General features: G+C 38.5%; 3 protein-coding genes across 3 annotated transcripts; all 3 read left to right on the top strand.

Moving 5' to 3' along the window:
* The first annotated feature begins 13,955 nt into the window (after window positions 1-13,955).
* LOC145983284 (uncharacterized) lies at window positions 13,956-15,848 on the top strand. The gene has a single exon (XM_083116438.1). The coding sequence runs from the start codon at window positions 13,956-13,958 to the stop codon at window positions 15,846-15,848; it is 1,893 nt and encodes a 630-aa protein (XP_082972564.1).
* Window positions 15,849-15,918: 70 nt separating this feature from the next.
* Window positions 15,919-16,551, top strand: LOC145983283 (uncharacterized). Its single transcript, XM_083116437.1, has one exon. The coding sequence runs from the start codon at window positions 15,919-15,921 to the stop codon at window positions 16,549-16,551; it is 633 nt and encodes a 210-aa protein (XP_082972563.1).
* Window positions 16,552-17,045: 494 nt separating this feature from the next.
* On the top strand, window positions 17,046-18,632 carry LOC145983282 (uncharacterized). Its single transcript, XM_083116436.1, has one exon. The coding sequence runs from the start codon at window positions 17,046-17,048 to the stop codon at window positions 18,630-18,632; it is 1,587 nt and encodes a 528-aa protein (XP_082972562.1).
* Window positions 18,633-20,304: the final 1,672 nt, after the last annotated feature.

The raw sequence follows: 20,304 nt of genomic DNA, 5'->3' as shown, positions 1-20,304 counted from the left end.
ACGCAACACCCTGTAAAAGTCTCTATATCCTGTAGATTCCTCCTGTGCTTTCAAAGTATCAACTACATCTTCATGGTTAGCAAGATAAAAATGAAAAATATGGCTTGTATTGTGCGGATGCTGCAAACAACACTGCATTTTCTCGCACATCCACTCTAAAAAATTCTGTCATTCATTCACTCCGCATTCCTCTTGGCAAATTATAAAACAATCGGAGAGTTCAACTTCATCCTCATAGCACACATTCTCGCACTCGTAAAAATGTTTAATAACGCAATCGTGAGCTAGTTGGTTGCCTTCATTTGAATAACAGCCCCAGCATGTATTGTACTTGTAAGGAGTATACTTTTACAAAGCCTCCAGCAAACAATCCTTATCGATATAATAGAAGAAGCATGGACAAATAAGCACCAAATCACTCATCCCTGGTGACCAGCTCAATAACGTCAGTTTTCATTAATCGTTTCTTCCAATCGAATAATTATCTTCCCTTCAGTTCTATACAGAGTATTTCATAACTGCTTCTCAGAAAGAACCTTCAACAATAACAATTCATATTGTTAGTGTTATTTTATAATATTTTTTGTATAATATCAAAAAAAACATCGCAGTAACAAAAGATTGAGGGTCCCCGACTACCTGCGTTGGGATATCAATGGAAACCTCCCGTAGCATGACAAACCGCCTGAAATATTTCTAACTATCTATAACCACCGAAAAATTAGCTTCCCCCGCCCCAATTTGATTCAGTATATTGTGAGCAGTCTCACAAAACAAGGTCGGATCAGAATGTGGGTAATCGTCGAAGAAAACTACCTTCTCAAAAAAGTTTTAATATGCCTTAATAATATCAGCTGGAGAAGTGTAAAATCCCAGGGTAAAATTGGCACTGATATTGGCCCTGGAGCTGGAAGCCATTCTTCGATCGTACGTTGACTTCAGAGAGAGAGGGAACCTGGAACAATAACAATACATATTGTTAGTGTTATTTTCTAGTATTCTAAGTATAATATTTTCAAAAATAATGTAAAAACGTATATTTTTTTCCACGACAGTAAATAACAACTTGAAATAAAGAATTGTACACAAAACGATACTTACCAAGTTAAAAAGCCTTTAGTTGCACTGCAACAACACAGAAACAGTATAGTCAGCACATCTTTCAAGCCAGACACTTGAGAACTCTCTTAGACCGCTTCGTCTTCCCCTCATTATTTATAGATTCATTGCTCTTCTCTGATTGGTTGAATCGTTTATTAAAACCTTCTCTCATTGGTTAATATTTTCTAGCCTCTAACCAGACCTCTTCGAGCTCCTCAATTATACGAAATATGACTCACCACCGACGCCAAAATGGCGGCTCATGACTTCATTACCAAGTGCAAACCACGGATGACGCCAAAAATTGGCTTAGAATAGGCCGGAACTGTTTCCACCTTAGTGAATAATACGCATTAACTTTAAGTTTCCACGTCTGCATAAATCAGCCTTGACATCCTCGCGTATAAGAAAAGCATAAACTGCCTTAGAATAGGCCGGAACCGGGTTCCTTGGGTTACAATAGGCAGGAACCGGGTTCCATAATACTATCTATTATGCACTAATGGAAAACCATTAGTTCCAAGCTCCCACGACAGTATAAATCATCCATGACTCACGTCCGGGCGTAACACATATAAGAAAAGCATAAATGAGGATGCAAAAGTCCGAAAACGGACTCCATAATAGTATATATTGTGCACTCATGGAAAACCATTAATTCCAAGCTCCCTCGACGGCATAAATCATCCATGACTCACATCCGGCTGTAACGCATATATAAATTACAATAGGGTTAGGTTAGGGTAAAAACGGGATACATAATAGCAATTATTGTGAGCTAATTGAAAATCAAAAAAACAACCCCCCACGTGCGCATGAGTCATCCAGGACTCATCTCTCTTCCCCTCCTCTACACTTTCCTCTCGATTAATTAACAATAGCGTCAACCTTCGATACTGAATAGAAAATCCATTAATGTCAATTAAAAAGCAATAAAATAGGCATTATGTAATTCCAATTCTAATCCTAGCCTAAGTGTTAATCCTAGCATAATTTTACCCCGCTAGCATTGTCTTGCTTAGAATAGTGGGAAATCATGGCATAATTGCTTCAGACGTGCAACCATACGAAACCACCAGTATTGGGCCTCACAAGTCACTGATATCTGTCTGCAGTGGGCCAGTCTAAAAAAGTCTAGAAACTGATTACAGTCTTCCGGCCTATAGGGACCCCTTTACCTCGAGGACACCGCCCCGGTTGCCCCAGTCTAGTTACGCCTCTGCTGGCACCTTACTTGTAATAGTGAGACCAATAAAATCATTTTCACCTTCATCTTGATGATGTCTGACGGTAGAACGAGAACTTTGGTATCGCTCATTGATTCATGATAGCCTGTATTTCTTGAAATGCACGCGCCTGAATGTGCTATATGAAAGACATTGTTCTTCGAACAATCACAAAGAATAGATACAACAGCTGGTGGTGTATACAACAATGAAGTACGTGTCGCTAATCGTTCAACGTACACAACGGGAGAGTGCGATTTACAAGCTATCAGTGTTCTCATTTAGCATTTCATTATTTTAAAAATCGTATTATAATTGTAAACAAATCTTCACATGCTAAGGAAGAATTATATGAATGAAAGGGTTAAGAAGAAATAATTGGCTGCGTTCGTAGGACTGAGCCGATGCGGAGCTGCTCAGTGATCGCATTCCACGGCCGATTTTCGTCTACTGCAGTCAGACAGCAAGCTTGACTGCGTTGTTGTCAAAAATTTGCGACGGATGACCATATATTTAGGATCCTTGTACAGTTTGTTTTTTTTAACAGGTTTTAGAGTTGTTTTAATCCCACTTTATTCACAGTTAAGCTAATAGGTAATGGAGTTAAAATTTTAAAGTTGTATCCGCCTCTATCGGGTAATGATACCAGTGCTTAAAGTGAGGCGGAAGCACCAAAACTGCGTTCTGGCAAATCAGTTTGGTACTGGATCTCAGTTCCTGCCACAACATTGTAAGTCTATTTTATTTATATAATTTCTTGTTACATTAATTCTTGCAGACAAGAGATGAAGAGGAAAAGGGAAAGATCTTGTACTAAATTTATCTTCCGTCGGCGGGCAGTCAGTAGGTGCCAGACATTTCACGGTGACAAGACAGGTTTCGTTTATCGCATTTTTCTGTTTGTACTGGGTGAGTCTTTTAAAAGAGGCCCCCTTGGAAAATGGGCCCCTTGCATGTATGCAACCCTGGTACACCGAAGAGAAGAGCGGGGTAGAGAACAGTCCAGGATATCGGTGCCAAGTAGTTTCGACAACATGACATAGAGGGGGATTGAAAATAAAGTGTCCAATGATGACCTTGAGGCAGGCAGCGTGCAGGTCAGTTGAGTGTAGTTGAGCGGCGAGGAAAGTTGTGAGTGTTGTTCCGTGGTGTTAAGGGTGCAGCAGCGTATCTTTGTTGTCGAGACGTATGCACGACTCGGTTCTTGGAAACAGTGTGCAGATTTGTTTACGACGAAGTTCGGGGTGAATGGAGTTCCAGCGAAGGCCCCAACCAAATCAGTAATGCAAAAACTGATTGCAAAATGGCGGGAAACCGGATCCGTGCTGAATAGGCCAAAAGTGCGTCCAAAGACTATCCGCACTGAGGCAAAGGTGGGCGACACAGCGCAGCTAATGATACGCAGTCCACGAAAATCATCTCGGCGTTTGGCACAACAGTTGCAGGTGACCCAGTCAACCGCTATGAGGATCCTGAAGCAGGACTTGAACTTGCACGCATTCAAAGTTACCGTGATGCATCAGGTGCGGGATGTGGACAAGGCAGCTTGCTTGCAGTTTTGTAAGTGGTTTCTGTCCAATATTGCTCCGGAGGTGCTGCAGGATGGTTACTTGTTCATTTCCGATGAAGCATGGTTCCATCTGTCAGGCTACATAAACTCCCAGAACACACTACACTGGTCAGGTGACAATCCACACGTGTTCATGGAGGTTCCACTGCACGCCCAGAAACTCGGTGTCTGGTGTGCCGTGTCGTCACGCCGCATCATCCCCGTGTTCTTCCAAGAGACTGTGAACTCTGCTCGTTACATCAGTAACTTATTCAACGTGTTTGTTGAACAACTGACTGAGGATTAGCGAAGGAACGCTTACTTTCGGCAGGATGGAGCCACGGCGCATACAGCATGTGCAACGATCACGCGCATTGAGTCAGTGTTCCCGCCTGATAGCGTCATCAGCCGTGGCACAAACCAACCTTGGCCACCTCGTTCTCCAGATTTATCACCCTGTGATTTCTTCTTGTGGGACGCTATAAAGGGACAGGTGTATAGCAACAACCCTCACACACTCGAAGAACTCCAGAACAATATTTTCACAGCTATCCAGGACATCCCGCAGGATGTCCTCACCCGTGCTTTTCAGAACATGTAGTATCGTCTGCACACGTGCCTCGAGGTCAACGGAGGACACTTCCAGCACCTCTTCTAGGTAGGTTGTTGTCACGCTGTACTGTATTTACAGAAGAGATGTTTCATTCATTTACGTTTATATCAAGTTGTCTAAACTGTGTAACGACCGCCATGTTAGGCAGATTTCAGTCGTATATTAGCATTTATCTTATTCGTATACTTTCAAGTTAAGAACTTGGATTAAATAATTTATAGTTAATTGTTTTCATAATTCATATATATATTTACGTTTTATCTTATGTTAAAATATTATTCGCGTATTTATTCAGAATTTATAGGGTAATAATTATCCCAAATAATATATGCAACGTTTTCATTGTCTTTCAAGCACAAGTTAAATACATTTCTTCTTAATATCGATTTTTGTTCAACAATATACAAGATTGAAGTAATTTGTCTTCGTTATAAACTAAATCTTTGTTTAATCATTTTTTTTATGTGCAAGAGCAAATATGATTTATTTGATAAAATCAGTTTAGTTATTTCTATATAGTTTAACATCGTAATATTATAGCAAAGTATTTCTCCCTCGTTTTCAATAAAATATCGTATTCCTATTGGCTGTTTATGTTAGGAGTGGGGGAACCACGCTTCGTGTTCTTGGCGATGTAAAAACTTCCACGTTGGCATTTTTAATTGTTGTCAACACTAACTTTAGCTTACTATCGCTAATTAACATTGATCTGTTATATAAATTATCAGTTTTTCTTGTGTTATTTTATGTTATGAGTTTGTATTGTAAGTTAGAACAATCTGTTATGCTGCGCCTCGTGCTTGAGTTAGGAATTGAGGTCTTGTTATTAACTGTGAAGGCGGTGCGCGGACTCTCGTGTTAAATAAGTTGCTTATCACTGCCTACGAACGTGCATGACCCAACAAAATATAATTTTTAACTTGTGCGAATAAGTATGTACGCGCGCGATTCGTGATTAAAGATTTTGGACATTTTAATTATAAAGTATTTGAATTTTATTGGCACTGCAGAGCACGTGTCGCAAGTCGGTGGTCTTAATCCCGATCCCTGGTTGAGAACTGGTGCTCCCAACTGACCAGCCGGAGCAAGGAGCGGTGTGTTGCCAATTCGGATCTCCATACCCTGGAGTTACGAGTGGTGGCACGTTGCATTGCAACTGCTTGGCACAGATATCCTGGACTGTTCTCTACCCCGCTCTTCTCTTCGGTGTACCAGGTTTGCCTAAATGCAAGGAGCGAAGCTTCGGAAGAGCGATGGATATCCCAGAAGCCGAATATAAGTTTCTAGGAGGATAATTATTTCCTAATGCTTCAGTTATGAGCTATGAAATACCTCTTCTTCTGTAGTTGGTTTATCTGCGGCCCTATAATTTTCCCCCTTGTGTAATATACCAGTGTCCGATCATTTTCGTTTCTTTGTTAGAATAGCAGATTAAAATGAAAAGGAATATTCTGCCATAATTCAGTTTTGACATGACATGTACTGGTACTGTGCACGAAGCTGAAGAAGACGCGAGCGACAGACGTGACACATCTTGTGTTTATAGCCTATATTTACTTTGGCTGCAATAAAAATAATAAAAACAACAACAACAACAATTGGTCGAATTGATTTATAAAGCAAAGTAAAATCAAACGATTGTTATTTTAATATTAATTTATTATTATTATTAGTAGCAGTAGTAGCAGCAGTAGTAGTAGTAGCAGTAGTAGTTGTCGTGTTCATTCAGTTGTTGCATTAGTGCTATTAAATGAAACAACTTTATGCACTGGCCGAGACACAGGTCCGTGCCCAGGGAAGGGGCCATGCCCATCCTCGAACTATGAAATATTTATATGTTAAAATTTCTTAATGCTAAAGAAATCTGAGCTATATAAGAGAATGGAATGAAAGGTCGCCAACTGCAACAGATGGAGGTCATCGTGTTCAGCTTGGGTTTTCTTTACGAGCATGAACAGCCCAAGATCGCACAGTACTGATGTCTACGCATTCATCCCCATAAAATGCCTTCAGTCTCAGATTAATGTCAATTTGTAGCACATTTTCTGCGGTTAGAAACTCGATCATTGCACGCTACTTCAGGCGCTCCATCGACATTGCATGGTTAGATGCTGCCGTTTCCCTCACTAAAGTTCAGCACCCCCTGGCGATAGAAGTTTGAAACCTTCAATGGAGAAGCGGGAAGGTCTTATAAGTGTAATGTATGGATATTCAAAATCCAAAATGCGTTTTCAAGGTAACAAAGAAAATAAAAACATAGGAAGCTTTATTTTAAGCACGCCCTCGTATATATACTTTATTGCAGAGCCATTTCAGGATTGTAATGTTGTTGATTGACATTAGTGTTGCCCACGAGACGAGAGTTTGGCCTGTCTCGTCTCGTGGAAATGCTGTGAAATGCTGTCTCGTCTCGAAAATATTCGTTTGTCTCGGAACACATGATCAATCTCGTCTCGTCTCGAATTTTTAAAAGCCTGTCCCGTCTCGTCCCGTGGGCAACACTAATTAACATTCCAAATTACAGTTTGCAGAATTTTAACACAAGATGTTAATAAGAAATGAAATTAGGCATGCCATATTTAATGCAAAATATTGAACTTTTCACTAGTTTTGTATCTCTAAAACCAAATAAATCTCAAACTCAAAATTTTTACTGAAGTTACTTATCCTGAAGTACTGTATTGTGTACAAATTTCAGATTTTTAAACCACTGTCCACCAGAGATATTTAACCCTGAACTTGGAATTTTTTTAACAAAAATTATATGTTTATGACCCTGTAGAAAAAAAAATATTAAAGTCTCAAGCTTCAAGTAATTTTGACATACTCCATTGGTACACAGGTACTTGCACAAAAAATTCAAGTGCCCAACAAACTGCCTTCCCCCCCAAAAAAATGTCCGAAAATATCATTTTGAGTGATTAAAATACACACTTTTGACCTTAAAATTTATTATGAAGGAATAATTTTTTGAAAATTACACATAAATATAATTATAGCCTATAATGTGCTTAACATCACAGATTTTGTCTCATTGTCGTAGGACTTACCAGAGCTGAGATAAAAAACGGAGAAAATGACGGGCACCATGTTAAAAAAAATGCCCGCCATCTTCAAATCGGTGATAGTAAAAATAAAATAACAGTGGTTCTGAACTGTCAACATACGAGGCTCACACCAAACAAAAAATAAACTTTTTTAAAAATGGTCAAGCAAGCATGTTTTAGGACTTCATATGGATTGACCCATACGGAACTTTTAAATTGACATTAGATGAAATATGTCATACATATACCGACAACTGTTCGCGGTGTATATGTAAAATTAGTAAGACGAGCAACAATGGATAAAATCCTAGAAAAATATTCTGGTGAGGTAAACTTCCATTATGAAAATGGACAGATGACAAAAGTGAAACTCAGTGATGCTGGCCGAGAAGTGAAATATATTCTAGTGTTCAATCTCCCGCTTAATCGGATGATAGACATATAAGTACCAAATTATGTGACTTCGGTGTAGTAGATAACATCACACGTGAAACATGGAGCACGAAGTTTAGATATCAAGTACAAAACGGAGTGCGAGTATTGAAAATGTCATTGAAAAACCCATACCGTCCTTTATTCAGGTCGATAAATTTATGGCGCACATAATATATACTGGACAGACACCCACGTGTGAAATTTGTGCTAGTGACCTTCACAAAAAACAGGACTGTCCTCACCGGAAAACAACGGTATTATGTGTTCCAACTCGCCCCATTAGATCTTATAGCGGAGCGGTAGTGCAGTTATCCATGGAAGACAAAGATGACGGACTGGAAAATGGAATTCCCCAGCAGACCTGTGACCAAAAAGTGAATGACAACAATAGCGACCAAGAGACAGCACCCCTTACCCTATTGATTTCGACCGTTACAGTTGAAGGAAACGTGTCCAACCTTACAAGAAAGCAATCGACGTCACACCAATCCAAGAGGTGGAAGACCGAGAAATTGACAACACAAATCCAATGGAACATGAAGAGGATGACGAATCAACGGATGTTGAAAAGGATTCCTTACTTCCGAATAGAGGTTTGCAAAAGAAAGAACTACATTCCTCCTCACAAAAATTAGCGGCTGGAACTGTAAGTAAAACAATACAGAAACGTAAAAATAAACATAAAAATGCTGCGTTTGCTTATCCTACGACGAAAAGATTGAAAACAAATTACCCCAAATTCGATAGTAATGACCAGCCAATGGTTGATAAACCATGACATTGCAAAAGGACGGTTTACAAAATTTGAATGTGAAATGACCAAAAATGTTTGCACAATGTCATTATTTATACTAATATGTTCCCTTTATTTCCTCTTGCAAAGTAAAATGGCCAATCCGGTTCTCCTGTTAGCAACCATAAATGTAAATAACTTTAGTAGTGACACTAAACTTATGGACTTATGTGAATTTTTAATTAATAATAATGTAGATGTTCAATGTATTCAAGAGGTGGGGGTTCCTTCCTTGAAGTGTCATCAACATTATTAAGAATATTATAATTGTGTTCAAAATTATACGGGAACATCCATTTTGGTACGTCATGGTTTAAATATGTTAAATGTTGAGTTTCACCCCAGTGGTAAGATTATAATTGTTAAATTGGGTAGCATAAGTATTTGTAATGTGTATATTCCTTCTGGTACTCAAAATAGAAATAAACGTAGATACATAAAGAAAACCAAAACTTCCACCTTCAGTTATTCCCCAGAACTCAACTCTTTAGTAACTGGTCTAAATCTCGTTGATGTATTGAAAAAATTACAAACCAGGAAAATTGGGCTTTACTTATAAAACACAAACCGGGGCATCGCGTTTAGACCGTATGTATGTTCATAATAGTTTACAACATTTAGTTTCAGACATTGAGGTAGTTTTTAGCGACCATGATGTAGTTGTAATGAAAATGAGATCCCCATTTTAATATATACACGTGGGAAGGGGATATTGGATTATGAATACCATACTACTGAAGGAGGATCAATTTATTGAAGCCTTTCAAACGGCGTGGGAATGTTGGCAAAGACGAACGCTGAGAAATACCAATATTATACGATGGTGGGATCAAGTTTTTAAACCATCCCTCCAAAAACTTTGTCGTACGTATTGTATAGAAAAGACGAGAAATTGGAAAAATTTAGTAAATTTTCATTTTTGTGTGTTACGAGAACTACATAATAAGGCACAAATGGATAGGTCGACACAAAGTCGTATAAAAAAGGTCAAGGCGCAATTACTTCAGTTATATGCCACAAAGGTAAATAGCATAAAGGCAAGAAGTAAATTAATAAATATTGACCCCGATGAAAATGTATCTTTAAATCATATAGTTCAAATACATAAAATAAAATAAAAATAATTAATTACCAAACTCCAAAATAATGAAGGAGAATGGTGTCAAAACGAAGAAAGTGTACGTAATTTATTATGGGAAAACCTTTGTGAAATATATAATGTTCCACGTAATTCCCTGTCTGATCCCACAGAATATATCCAAAAATATTGTCCTCATGCTGAGTTTGAAAATGAGACACAAAATGGAACAGAATTTACGATAGACGAAGTTTATCACGCAGTGTGTGCGGCAAAATCGAAATCCTCGCCAGACCTAGATGGAATTTCTACCTTTTATTATCAATTTTGGAACATTATAGGACCTACCGTAATAGAATGGGTAAATTCAGTCCTTACGACAGGGCACCTGAGTACCTTATGTAAAACGGGGGTTGCAATATTCATAGCAAAAAAAGAGAATCCACGGAAAATAGTTGATTATAGACCCATAACAATGATTAATAGAGATTATAAAATATTTACTAGATGTAACTTAAATAGGTTAAAAAACAATATAGAAACATTACGTCAGCCCTTTCAATGTGGAGTACTAGGTAATCAAAAAGTATATCATCTGCTATCCAACATAAGAGATTGTATTTCACTGTGTAAAAATACTAATCCAGATGATTTCTTAGTGTCTGTTGACTTTTCTCAGGCGTTTGATCGTGTAAACCACCAGTATTTATGGCAGGTGTTAAATTATATGGGTATACAACCGGTCCTTATTACTCAAATTCGGAATTTAATGGAAGGTATACAAATCAAAACAAGGGTAAATGAATTTCTCTCTAAGGCCCTTTTAGTAAGTAATGGCTTACCTCAAGGTAATCCCTTGTCTCTGGCGCTATTTGCATTATCTTTGGCGCCCTTTCTATGTAATGTACATGAACAAGTTCAAAGATTTTCTGAATCGGATTCCACATGAAGGTCAGCGCCTTTGTGGATGACGTAATAGTTGTTATTAAACACACTTGGCCTTAAAAAGTGTCTTATCGATTACGAGAGAGTATCCGGTGCCAAGGTCAACAACTTGAAAACAGGTTGTATGGCTTTAGGGTTACAGTGGCGTGTTTCAGCCACAACAGTGTTCCAAATGCAAAATTCGCTAAAGATATTGGGAATATGTTTGGCTCTACCATTAAAGAAAGTACTTAAGTTATCAGAAATTATGTACAAATTTAAGGTATTATTTACACATGTATAATCATCTTGACTTATGTTTAATTTCACGAATTACTTTCTTAAATATATATGGCTTGTCAAGATTATGGTATACTTGTCAGATACTACCATTAACACCTCAATATACGGCCACAATCAAGGGTCTGATTGGTAAATTTGAGTGGAGAAATAACGTTTTTACAGTTAAACAATCTAGTCTTACACGTTTCTATGTACAAGGTGACCTTGAATTGATCGACTTCCAAGTGAAAGCGAGAACCTTGTTCTATCAGCGGTTTGTAGCGCGGGTGTTCAGCGTAAACGAACCAAATGCTGAATTCTTACGACAATTGTTCACTGAAATTCCAATGGTATATCCGGTAAACAAACCAAAGGTGCACCTTTCTTCAGTCATTACTCTCCTGTGATATTTGATTTAATATACGATTTGATGAGAAATGACGATCCACCAAAACAAACTGTACGTCAAATCTATAAACAAAATTTTGCCAAGGAATCTCCTGCTTCACATATTATGAGGAAATATCCAACTTATAAATGGAACATAATTTGGAAAAATATACATGCACGCCACCTCACAAAAAAACAAAGATCATGTTGGTTTAGAGCGATAAATGAGTTAATAGAAGTAGTGTATTTTTGAGGGTTCAAAGTAACACTTGGTACGAGGCATATTGTTTTTATTATTTTAACCACAATGGTAAACCTATTTTGATGATGTTTTGTCGATTTTATGCTATTGCAAATCTGTGTTTTTTCACCTCACACTTGGTACGAGTGTCATAATTTCTTACGAGTTAAATTACGTAACAATGCGATGGCTCGTAAGGTAAACTATTGCGCAATGTTTATGCAACAAGTTATTACGCAGACCCGTATCTAACGTGTTGTTGGTTATGGCGTAATGGGTGTCTTCTGATTGACTTACTGTTTTCAGATGTTTTCATCCGCGCTTAGGCTACTTAAAGGGTTTTCGAATTACAGATCAGTCAGTATCGTGAGAGTGGTTGAAGAGTACTGATGTGTTGTTGCAGTGCTCCTCATATTTTTTTGTTAAAAGTTAAGTATTTAATTTATTTTAAAGCTGCATACTATTTATTATTTTAAGTTTAAAAAGTGTATCAAGTGATTTTTTTCTCATAGTAATTTCGATCAGATTAAGTTTTGATGTGATGAGATGTTAGTTGTTGTCTCCGGAAATTCTGTATAAATACCATAGCTGAAAATTTTATCGTAATAGCTGCAATTATTTTATTTTGAAGGTGGTTCAAGTCGTTTTTCATACAGATTGCATTTTGACTTTATTGTGCATTCCAAACATTCTCCGAGTGTGCGTGCGTGTGTGTAGACGTGGCGTTGACTTGTTAAGAACGTCACGTCAATAATACTAGCTTGGGAATGTCATGACCTTCTTTTTTCTCTATAAAAAAAAGAGACAGAGGGTCATGTAACTTGCTTGGCTAAGGGAAATTTCCTGAGAATTATTTCTATTCTAAACATTCCTGTGTGTGTGAGTGTGTCTGTGTAGAGATTGATGCGCTTATGTATGTGTGTAAATATTAAGGCATTGACCTGTTAAGAATGTTACATTAATAATACTGTCTCGGGAATGTGTGCTGATTGGTTGGCTAAGGGGAATTTCCTGATTACTAGTTTTGTTACGAGAATTCTTTGCATTCCAAACATTCCGAAGTGTAGAGATTGATGTACTTACAGCTATGTGTCGGCATTAAACTGTTAAGAATGTCACATCAATAATACTGGCTCGGGGATGTCATGACCCCCTCCCCCCTGTGACGAAGTCACGTGAATTGTGTTGATTGGTTCGCTAAGGGGAATTTCCCGATTAGTAAATGGAGGTTATAAATATAATATATTCTTACTACTTATGTGCGTATAATTTTTTACACCACAGATAAACGGTTCCACAGTGCAACATTAACTTGTCTATTTTGTTGATTTGGTGTTAAGTAGTGTATTTGGTGTTTGCATGTGTAGTACTTCGTTCTGGAGCGGTGTAGTGTGTGGTGTATGGTTACATGGTGTGTGCTAACTAAACAAATGCATGTTTAAAGCAGAGGCAATTGTTGAATTTTTTTAACTTGAATACAGCTATTCGTCTATTTGGTTGAACACAGTTCTGCTGTACTTGTCTGGTGCTGGGATGCACCTGCACTCCACCATATGTCTAAAAATGTAGCGAACTAGACGGTTCTAATAATTTCTTAATTGCAATCATTTTTCCAAAGAAAGTGACTTGAGTTTATGGATGTTTTTAGAGTTTTAACACAAACATACAGCGTAAATTTATTCTTGTAGTGTTTTATTGATTAAATTGCTTTATTTTACTTCGCTTTTTGTCCCTTGCTGCGACTGTTCTATATTTAAAGAAGGTAGGGAACATGTTTTAAGAGGTAGGGATATTGTTCAGACGAATTGTCATTCTTATTAAGCTTGTTGCCATGCAGTGTGCGCATGCGCAGTGTGAGTCCGAGTTGAGTCGTGAGGTGACGTACGTGTGTTGTACGCTTCGTCATATTCGTGTACATTTGTGTGGAAACCTTCATTATATTTCGTGTTATTTACGTGCTTCATGTTATTAAAGTATAAGTTAATCTACATATATGTTTCATTTGCACCAGAGTGAACTGACATACGCGAAACCACACACCCAGGAACTAGGAAGCTATTCATGGTCCTCCTGTGCCCGGATAAATGGTTGATTCGATTCGTTACGGCCCGGTCATCCATTGTGTTCCCGCTGAGAAAGTGCGCCTTATTAACGGCTTTGTGTTTGAGCTTCGAGACACGGTGTTTTTGTGCTTACCAGCAATTCTGTGCATCGTATCCTTGCCGGGTGTGACTGTGATCTTCGTGTATGTACTTTACGTGTTTTGAGACTGAAATATGGAGCAAATACTTTCAAACAAACGTCTCCTCAAACGTGACGTCACACGGTTGGAGAAGAAATTGGCGGCAGATGATCTCACCGAAGGCAATGTTTTAGTGTACATAGACAAAGCATTACAACTGACAGAAGACACTCAAAAACTGATCCGTGAAATCTCAGAAAAGTGCACCGACGAACAGTTTGAGCAATATGATGAGGAAATTGGTTCAGTGCAAGACAGGCTCGACGAAGCATTGGCCAAGTTATACATCGCGAAAAAACAGCAAACTGCCGTGACCGTGACCGAGACAAAGACAGTGAGTGATGTGCGGCTACCAAGATTGGATTTGCCTACTTTTACAGGAAATCTGCAGCAGTGGCTTTCTTTTAGAGACTTGTTCGTGGCGTCCGTACACAACAACGCGTCACTTTCGCCCGCGCAGAAACTGCAGTATTTGAAATCGAGCGTCCGTGGTTCACCCGCGTTATTGTTACAGTCTATAACGATAACCGATTCGAATTACAAAGAAGCATGGGACATTCTGACTAACAGATATGAACAGAAACACGCGCTAGTGAACGACACAATTAAGCGACTTGTGTCCCAACCCTCATTACAAACTGAGTCTGCTGTCGGCTTACGCAAGCTTGTTGACGTGACGACAGAATGTGTTCGAGTTTTACGTGTGTTGGACATTCCAGTGCAGCATTGGGACGCTATCCTAGTGTTTCATACCGTGGAGAAATTGGACAGTACTTCGAGGCAACAATGGGAGCTGAGCGTGTCGTCAGAGCAACTTCCTACTTTCGAACAGCTGAGCGGCTTCCTGGACAACAGAGCGAGAGCGCTCGCAGCATCTGCATCTTCCAAGGACCCGAAACCAGGATCCCAAAGGAAACCCCCCACCCCCCACAGTGAACCCAGTGCTAGAAGAAGTGCTAATTCATTTCACGTGTCGTCCTCTTGCCCTATGTGTCGAGAATCGCATTTTTTGAGTAAATGTGAAGAATATATGAGCCTATCTGTGCCAGAGAGGGAAGTGTTTGTGAAATCGAAAGGCTTGTGTTTCAACTGCCTTGATAATTCCCATTTTGTGGATAGGTGTAAATCAGGCTCGTGTAGGTCTTGTGGTAAGTCTCACCACACGTCTATCCATCGTGAAACTTCGCAAAGAGCTAAGGTAAGTGGAAACTTGGCAACGCCGCAAGTGGTGTCGCACATAACAGCTGATACGCAGTGTGACGCAACGCGTGTCTTGTTACCGACTGCTGTTGTGAGAGTAAAGGATAAACAAAATCAGCTTCACTCCCTGCGAGCACTTTTGGATAGTGCTAGTGAAAAGTCATTTTTGAGCGAGAACGCAGCCCAATTATTAGGATTGAAACGTAAAAAAGTGTTCGTGTCGGTTACTGGAATTTCGGGTGTAAATGCCGGCAATTCACACTCTACTGTTGATTTGAACATACTCTCTAAAAACGGGAACAGATCCTATCATTGTTCGCCCTTAATTGTGAAGAAAATATCCAATACAATGCCACAAGCGTGTGTACCAAACACTCTGAGTTTTAAACATTTACGAAACCTTGAACTTGCCGATCCTTCATATCACAAACCTGACACTATTCAGTTGCTTATCGGGGCTGATCTTTTCCCATTGTTACTAATGAGTGGAAGAAGAGAGGGGAGAATGAATGAACCCGTGGCTATTCAAACCCGCTTGGGATGGGTTGTTTGTGGCAAAACTCCTCAACAAAGACCTCAACAATCTCTGTCTTCTTATCACATTGTTGTCCAAGAAAATGATCTGAGCGAAACACTGAATAAGTTTTTTGAATCGGAGGAGAAGAAGAGGTCAAGAAGAGCAATTGTGCGAGGAACATTTCGTACGAACACATTATCGCGAGGATGATGGTCGGTACGTCGTACGCTTACCATTTAAGGTCAACCGCGACGAGTTAGGTTATTCAAAGGATAAGGCGATGAAATGTTTGCTTAGTCAAGAGCGTAGGCTTCGAGTTGATAGCCAGAGACTAGAACAATACCAGTCATTCATGCAAGAGTACATTGCGTTGAATCATATGACACCAGTGGCGGACTGTGAACCACCCAGCACCCCCGCTGATTCTTATTTCATTCCGCATCATTCTATAACAAAGGAGACAAGCACAAGTACGAAACTGAGAGTAGTTTTTAATGGATCGAGTAAAACTAGCACAGGCGTGTCCTTGAATGACGTGTTAATGAATGGAGGTAAACAACAGCCAGAGTTACTATCCATTTTGTTACGTTTTCGTGGCCATCTTATTGCATTGACGAGTGATGTTCGTATGATGTATCGCCAGATAAAGGTGGATCTTCAGGACAGAGACTATCAATTAATTTTGTGGAGAGAATCCCCCAATCAACCTGTGATTGTTTATCGTTTAAATACGCTCACGTATGGCACGGCACCAGCTGCTTTTCTTGCTACGAGAGTGTTACGTCAGTTAGCAGACGATGAAGGTGAAAATTACCCGATTGCAGCAGAAGTCTTAAAGCAACAGTTTTATATGGACGATTTGTGCAGTGGAGCTGACATGTGTTACAGAGCATACAGTTGCCACGATGCTTAAAATGTAGAGAACCAACTTTGTGTCAACTGATTGGTTTTTGTGATGCCAGTGAGAAAGGTACATGTGCTCTTGTGTATCTACGAACAGTATATGATGACAACGCTGTTACAGTCCGATTGTTAGTTTCGAAAACAAAGCTTGCACCCATAAAACCTGTAACATTGCCACGTTTAGAGTTATGTGCTGCTGTGTTGTTAGCCAAATTGATTAGTGTTGTGCAGTCATCATTGTCATTGCATATAGACGATATTTTCCTTTGGTCTGATTCACAGATCACCCTATGTTGGATTAAATCAGATCCATCCAGATGGAGTACATTTGTTTCGAACCGAGTTTCACTCATTCATGAACTGACGAATCCTCAACAGTGGTTTTATGTACGTTCCAAAGAAAACCCTGCAGACATTGGTTCTCGTGGTGCTTTCCCTACACAGTTGTGTGAATCTCATTTAAGGTGGAATGGTCCATCATTTCTTTACTTGCCTGAGTTGCCTATGCATGAATCATCTACAGTGGAAAGTGAAGAAGTAAAAAAGGAGGAAAGAAAAACAAGGATTCGTGTGCTGTTGACTACAACCTTTGACACTAAGGAGTTATTGCAGAGATTCTCATCATTCTTGAGATTAATACGTGTTACTGCTTGGATGTTTAGATTCATAAGCAACTGTAGAGCGCCTTCCATGCAGCGAAACGAGCAGACGTTGACAACCCAAGAGTTATCAGCTGCGACTGAGTTCTGGATCAAGGTCACCCAACGTGAAGCATATGAGAGCGAGGTTAACTGTTTACAAACAGAACAGGAGCTCCCCTCATCCAGTAAACTTCTGTCGTTGAGTCCATTCATTGACAATAATCGTGTGTTACGAGTAGGTGGGCGTTTACACAATGCTGATGTGTCTTCAGATAAGAAACATCCTATAGTGTTACCCAAAAATCATCCGTTTACTGAACTATTATTGAGACATGAACATGTGAAAAATCTCCATGCAAATCCGCAACTGTTACAAGCTATTGTGACACAAACATATTGGATAGTTGGGCTTCGGGATATGGTTCGTAGCATAGTGAACAAATGTGTTATTTGTAGACGTGTCAAGGCTATTACAGCTAAACAATTGATGGGAAGTTTACCGCCTCCTAGAGTAAACGAAGCAAGACCTTTTGTTAACACAGGCACTGACTTTGCAGGTCCCATTTCCATCAAGTCTGGATTTTTGAAATCACATAAAACAATCAAGGGTTACATTGTTTTGTTTATATGTCTTTCTACTAAGTGTGTTCACATTGAAGTTGTATCTTCAGCAACTACTAATACTTTTATTGCATGTTTGAGACGTTTCATATTTCGTAGAGGAAAACCTGCTAACCTGTATTCTGATTGTGGTACTCAGTATGTAGGAGCTGACAAACTATTGCATAAAATGTTGTATTTTTTGAGAGAATCGAACCATAGAGAAACTGTGCATAACTTTCTGACAAATGAAGGAATCAAGTGGCATTTTAATCCCCCTTCCTCACCTTGGTTTGGCGGAATTTGGGAAAGTAACATAAAATGCATTAAATATCATTTGAAACGTGTTGTGGGCAATGCTGTGTTGAATTTTGAAGAGCTTTACACAGTATTAGTGCAGATAGAAGGTTGTTTGAACTCTCGTCCAATCACAGCCATGTCAAGTGACCCCAATGACCTGACAGCACTTACGCCAGGGCATTTCCTGATTGGCGACAACCTACTTAGCATTCCAGAAGATGATTTCACCAAGAGCAAGATTAACCGCCTGACGCGTTGGCAAAGGTGTCAACAAATCGTGCAGCATTTTTGGAGAAGATGGCATTTGGAGTACATATCTGGACTTCAAAGTAGACCGAAGTGGCAGAAGAGATTGCCTAACCTTCAAGTCAATGATTTAGTGTTGATAAAGGAAGATAACGTACCCACACTGAAGTGGAAATTAGGTAGAGTTATAGAAACTCACAAAGGACAAGATGGTTTGGTAAGAGTTGCAACTGTTAAAACTAAAGACGGTGAACTAAAGAGGCCTATTATGAAGCTTGCACCTCTACCAATTGAGAAAGTGTAAATATGTAACCAGAAAGGAAATTTGTGTTTATTGTAATCTATGTATTCAAGTGTAATATGTTATATTGTAAAAGTTAATAATTATTGTGTATTCTAATTTTGGAAGCTGATCTTCCAAGAGGGGCCGTGATGTTCAGACGAATTGTCATTCTTATTAAGCTTGTTGCCATGCAGTGTGCGCATGCGCAGTGTGAGTCCGAGTTGAGTCGTGAGGTGACGTACGTGTGTTGTACGCTTCGTCATATTCGTGTACATTTGTGTGGAAACCTTCATTATATTTCGTGTTATTTACGTGCTTCATGTTATTAAAGTATAAGTTAATCTACATATATGTTTCATTTGCACCAGAGTGAACTGACATACGCGAAACCACACACCCAGGAACTAGGAAGCTATTCAGATATAATTGATCAAGATAGAGATTGTGAGAAAGGAGAAAATGTGTAAGCAGAGGATAAGGAAAATTGTATATTTTGAGTTTCTTATTGTGATAGAACAAGGAGATAAACGGATTAACTTTTACAGGCAACCAAATATCATGAAACATTGATAAACGATACGCTTTCTATTAAAAATGTAATTATTTATAAACATGGAATGCGTGATATTATCGAAAAACTTAACCCCCTCTTCCCTCCCTTCAAGAATTCGAATCCTGCTAAAACAAACAAAAGAAAAATCATCAACACGGACAACAAACATGTTTCACAAGAAATAATATCATATGAGCTAACAATTATTTTTTAACAAACCTATTTCGTTCAATTGAAAAATTCTAAATTTAATATCTAATGAAAGCACATGATAACAATTTATTTGAACTAGTTTCTAAATTCAAATATTTAGGACTAATATTAACAAATGAAACTAATATTAAAGAGGAAATAAAAAGTAGGCTTAATTCAGGAAATGCATGTTACTTCTCTCTAAGAAACTAAAAGTTAAAATATACAAAACAGTAATTTTGTCTGTAGTATTATATGGATGTGAAAGTTGGTCTATTATATTGAAAGAGGAACATAAATTGAGAGTATTTGAAAATATGATTGTTATGAAAATATTTCGACCTAAAAGAGATGAGTGGAGAAGGTTACATAATTGAGAACTACATAATTTATATTCATGTACAGATATTATTAGAATAATTAAATCAAGAAGACTTAGGTGGACAAGCCATGTGGCACGAATAGGAGAGGAAAGAGGAGTTTACAGGATTCTTGTTGGGAAACCTGATAGTAAGATACCTATAGAAAGGCCAAGACGAAGATGGAAGGACAACATTGAGATGGACCTAAAGGAAATCGGTAGGGATGGATAAAGAGTATATAGATCTTTCTCAAGATAGGGAAAGATGTAAGGCCTGTATTGCTGCAGCGACGAATCTTTGGGTTTAACAAGGCTAGAGAGTTAGTTAGTTAGTTATGAAAGCACATGCCACTATAAAAAAATTACAATCCCTGTCATAGAATGAACTTTTAAAAAATGAAATTTATTTCCACATAATGAACCTCAACCTATACAATTGTACATGTTTTTAATCTGCAGTATTTAAATTAAACAGATATAAATAAGAATTGGGAGTACGTACATAATAGAATAGAATCAATAGTTAAATAATGTATAAACCAAGAAAAAAGTAAGCAATGGTTCGCATAACCTAATAGAAGTAGACT

This window comes from Lepisma saccharinum, unplaced genomic scaffold (genome assembly GCF_977018435.1).
Source record: "Lepisma saccharinum unplaced genomic scaffold, izLepSacc3.1 HAP1_SCAFFOLD_744, whole genome shotgun sequence".
Taxonomy (NCBI): domain Eukaryota; kingdom Metazoa; phylum Arthropoda; class Insecta; order Zygentoma; family Lepismatidae; genus Lepisma; species Lepisma saccharinum.
This window is presented reverse-complemented; position numbering and strand designations above follow the sequence as displayed.

Coding starts and splice junctions, on each gene's coding strand:
- LOC145983284 (XM_083116438.1), top strand. CDS start 13,956: ATGGAGCAAATACTTTCAAACAAACGTCTCCTCAAACGTGACGTCACA.
- LOC145983283 (XM_083116437.1), top strand. CDS start 15,919: ATGAAATGTTTGCTTAGTCAAGAGCGTAGGCTTCGAGTTGATAGCCAG.
- LOC145983282 (XM_083116436.1), top strand. CDS start 17,046: ATGCATGAATCATCTACAGTGGAAAGTGAAGAAGTAAAAAAGGAGGAA.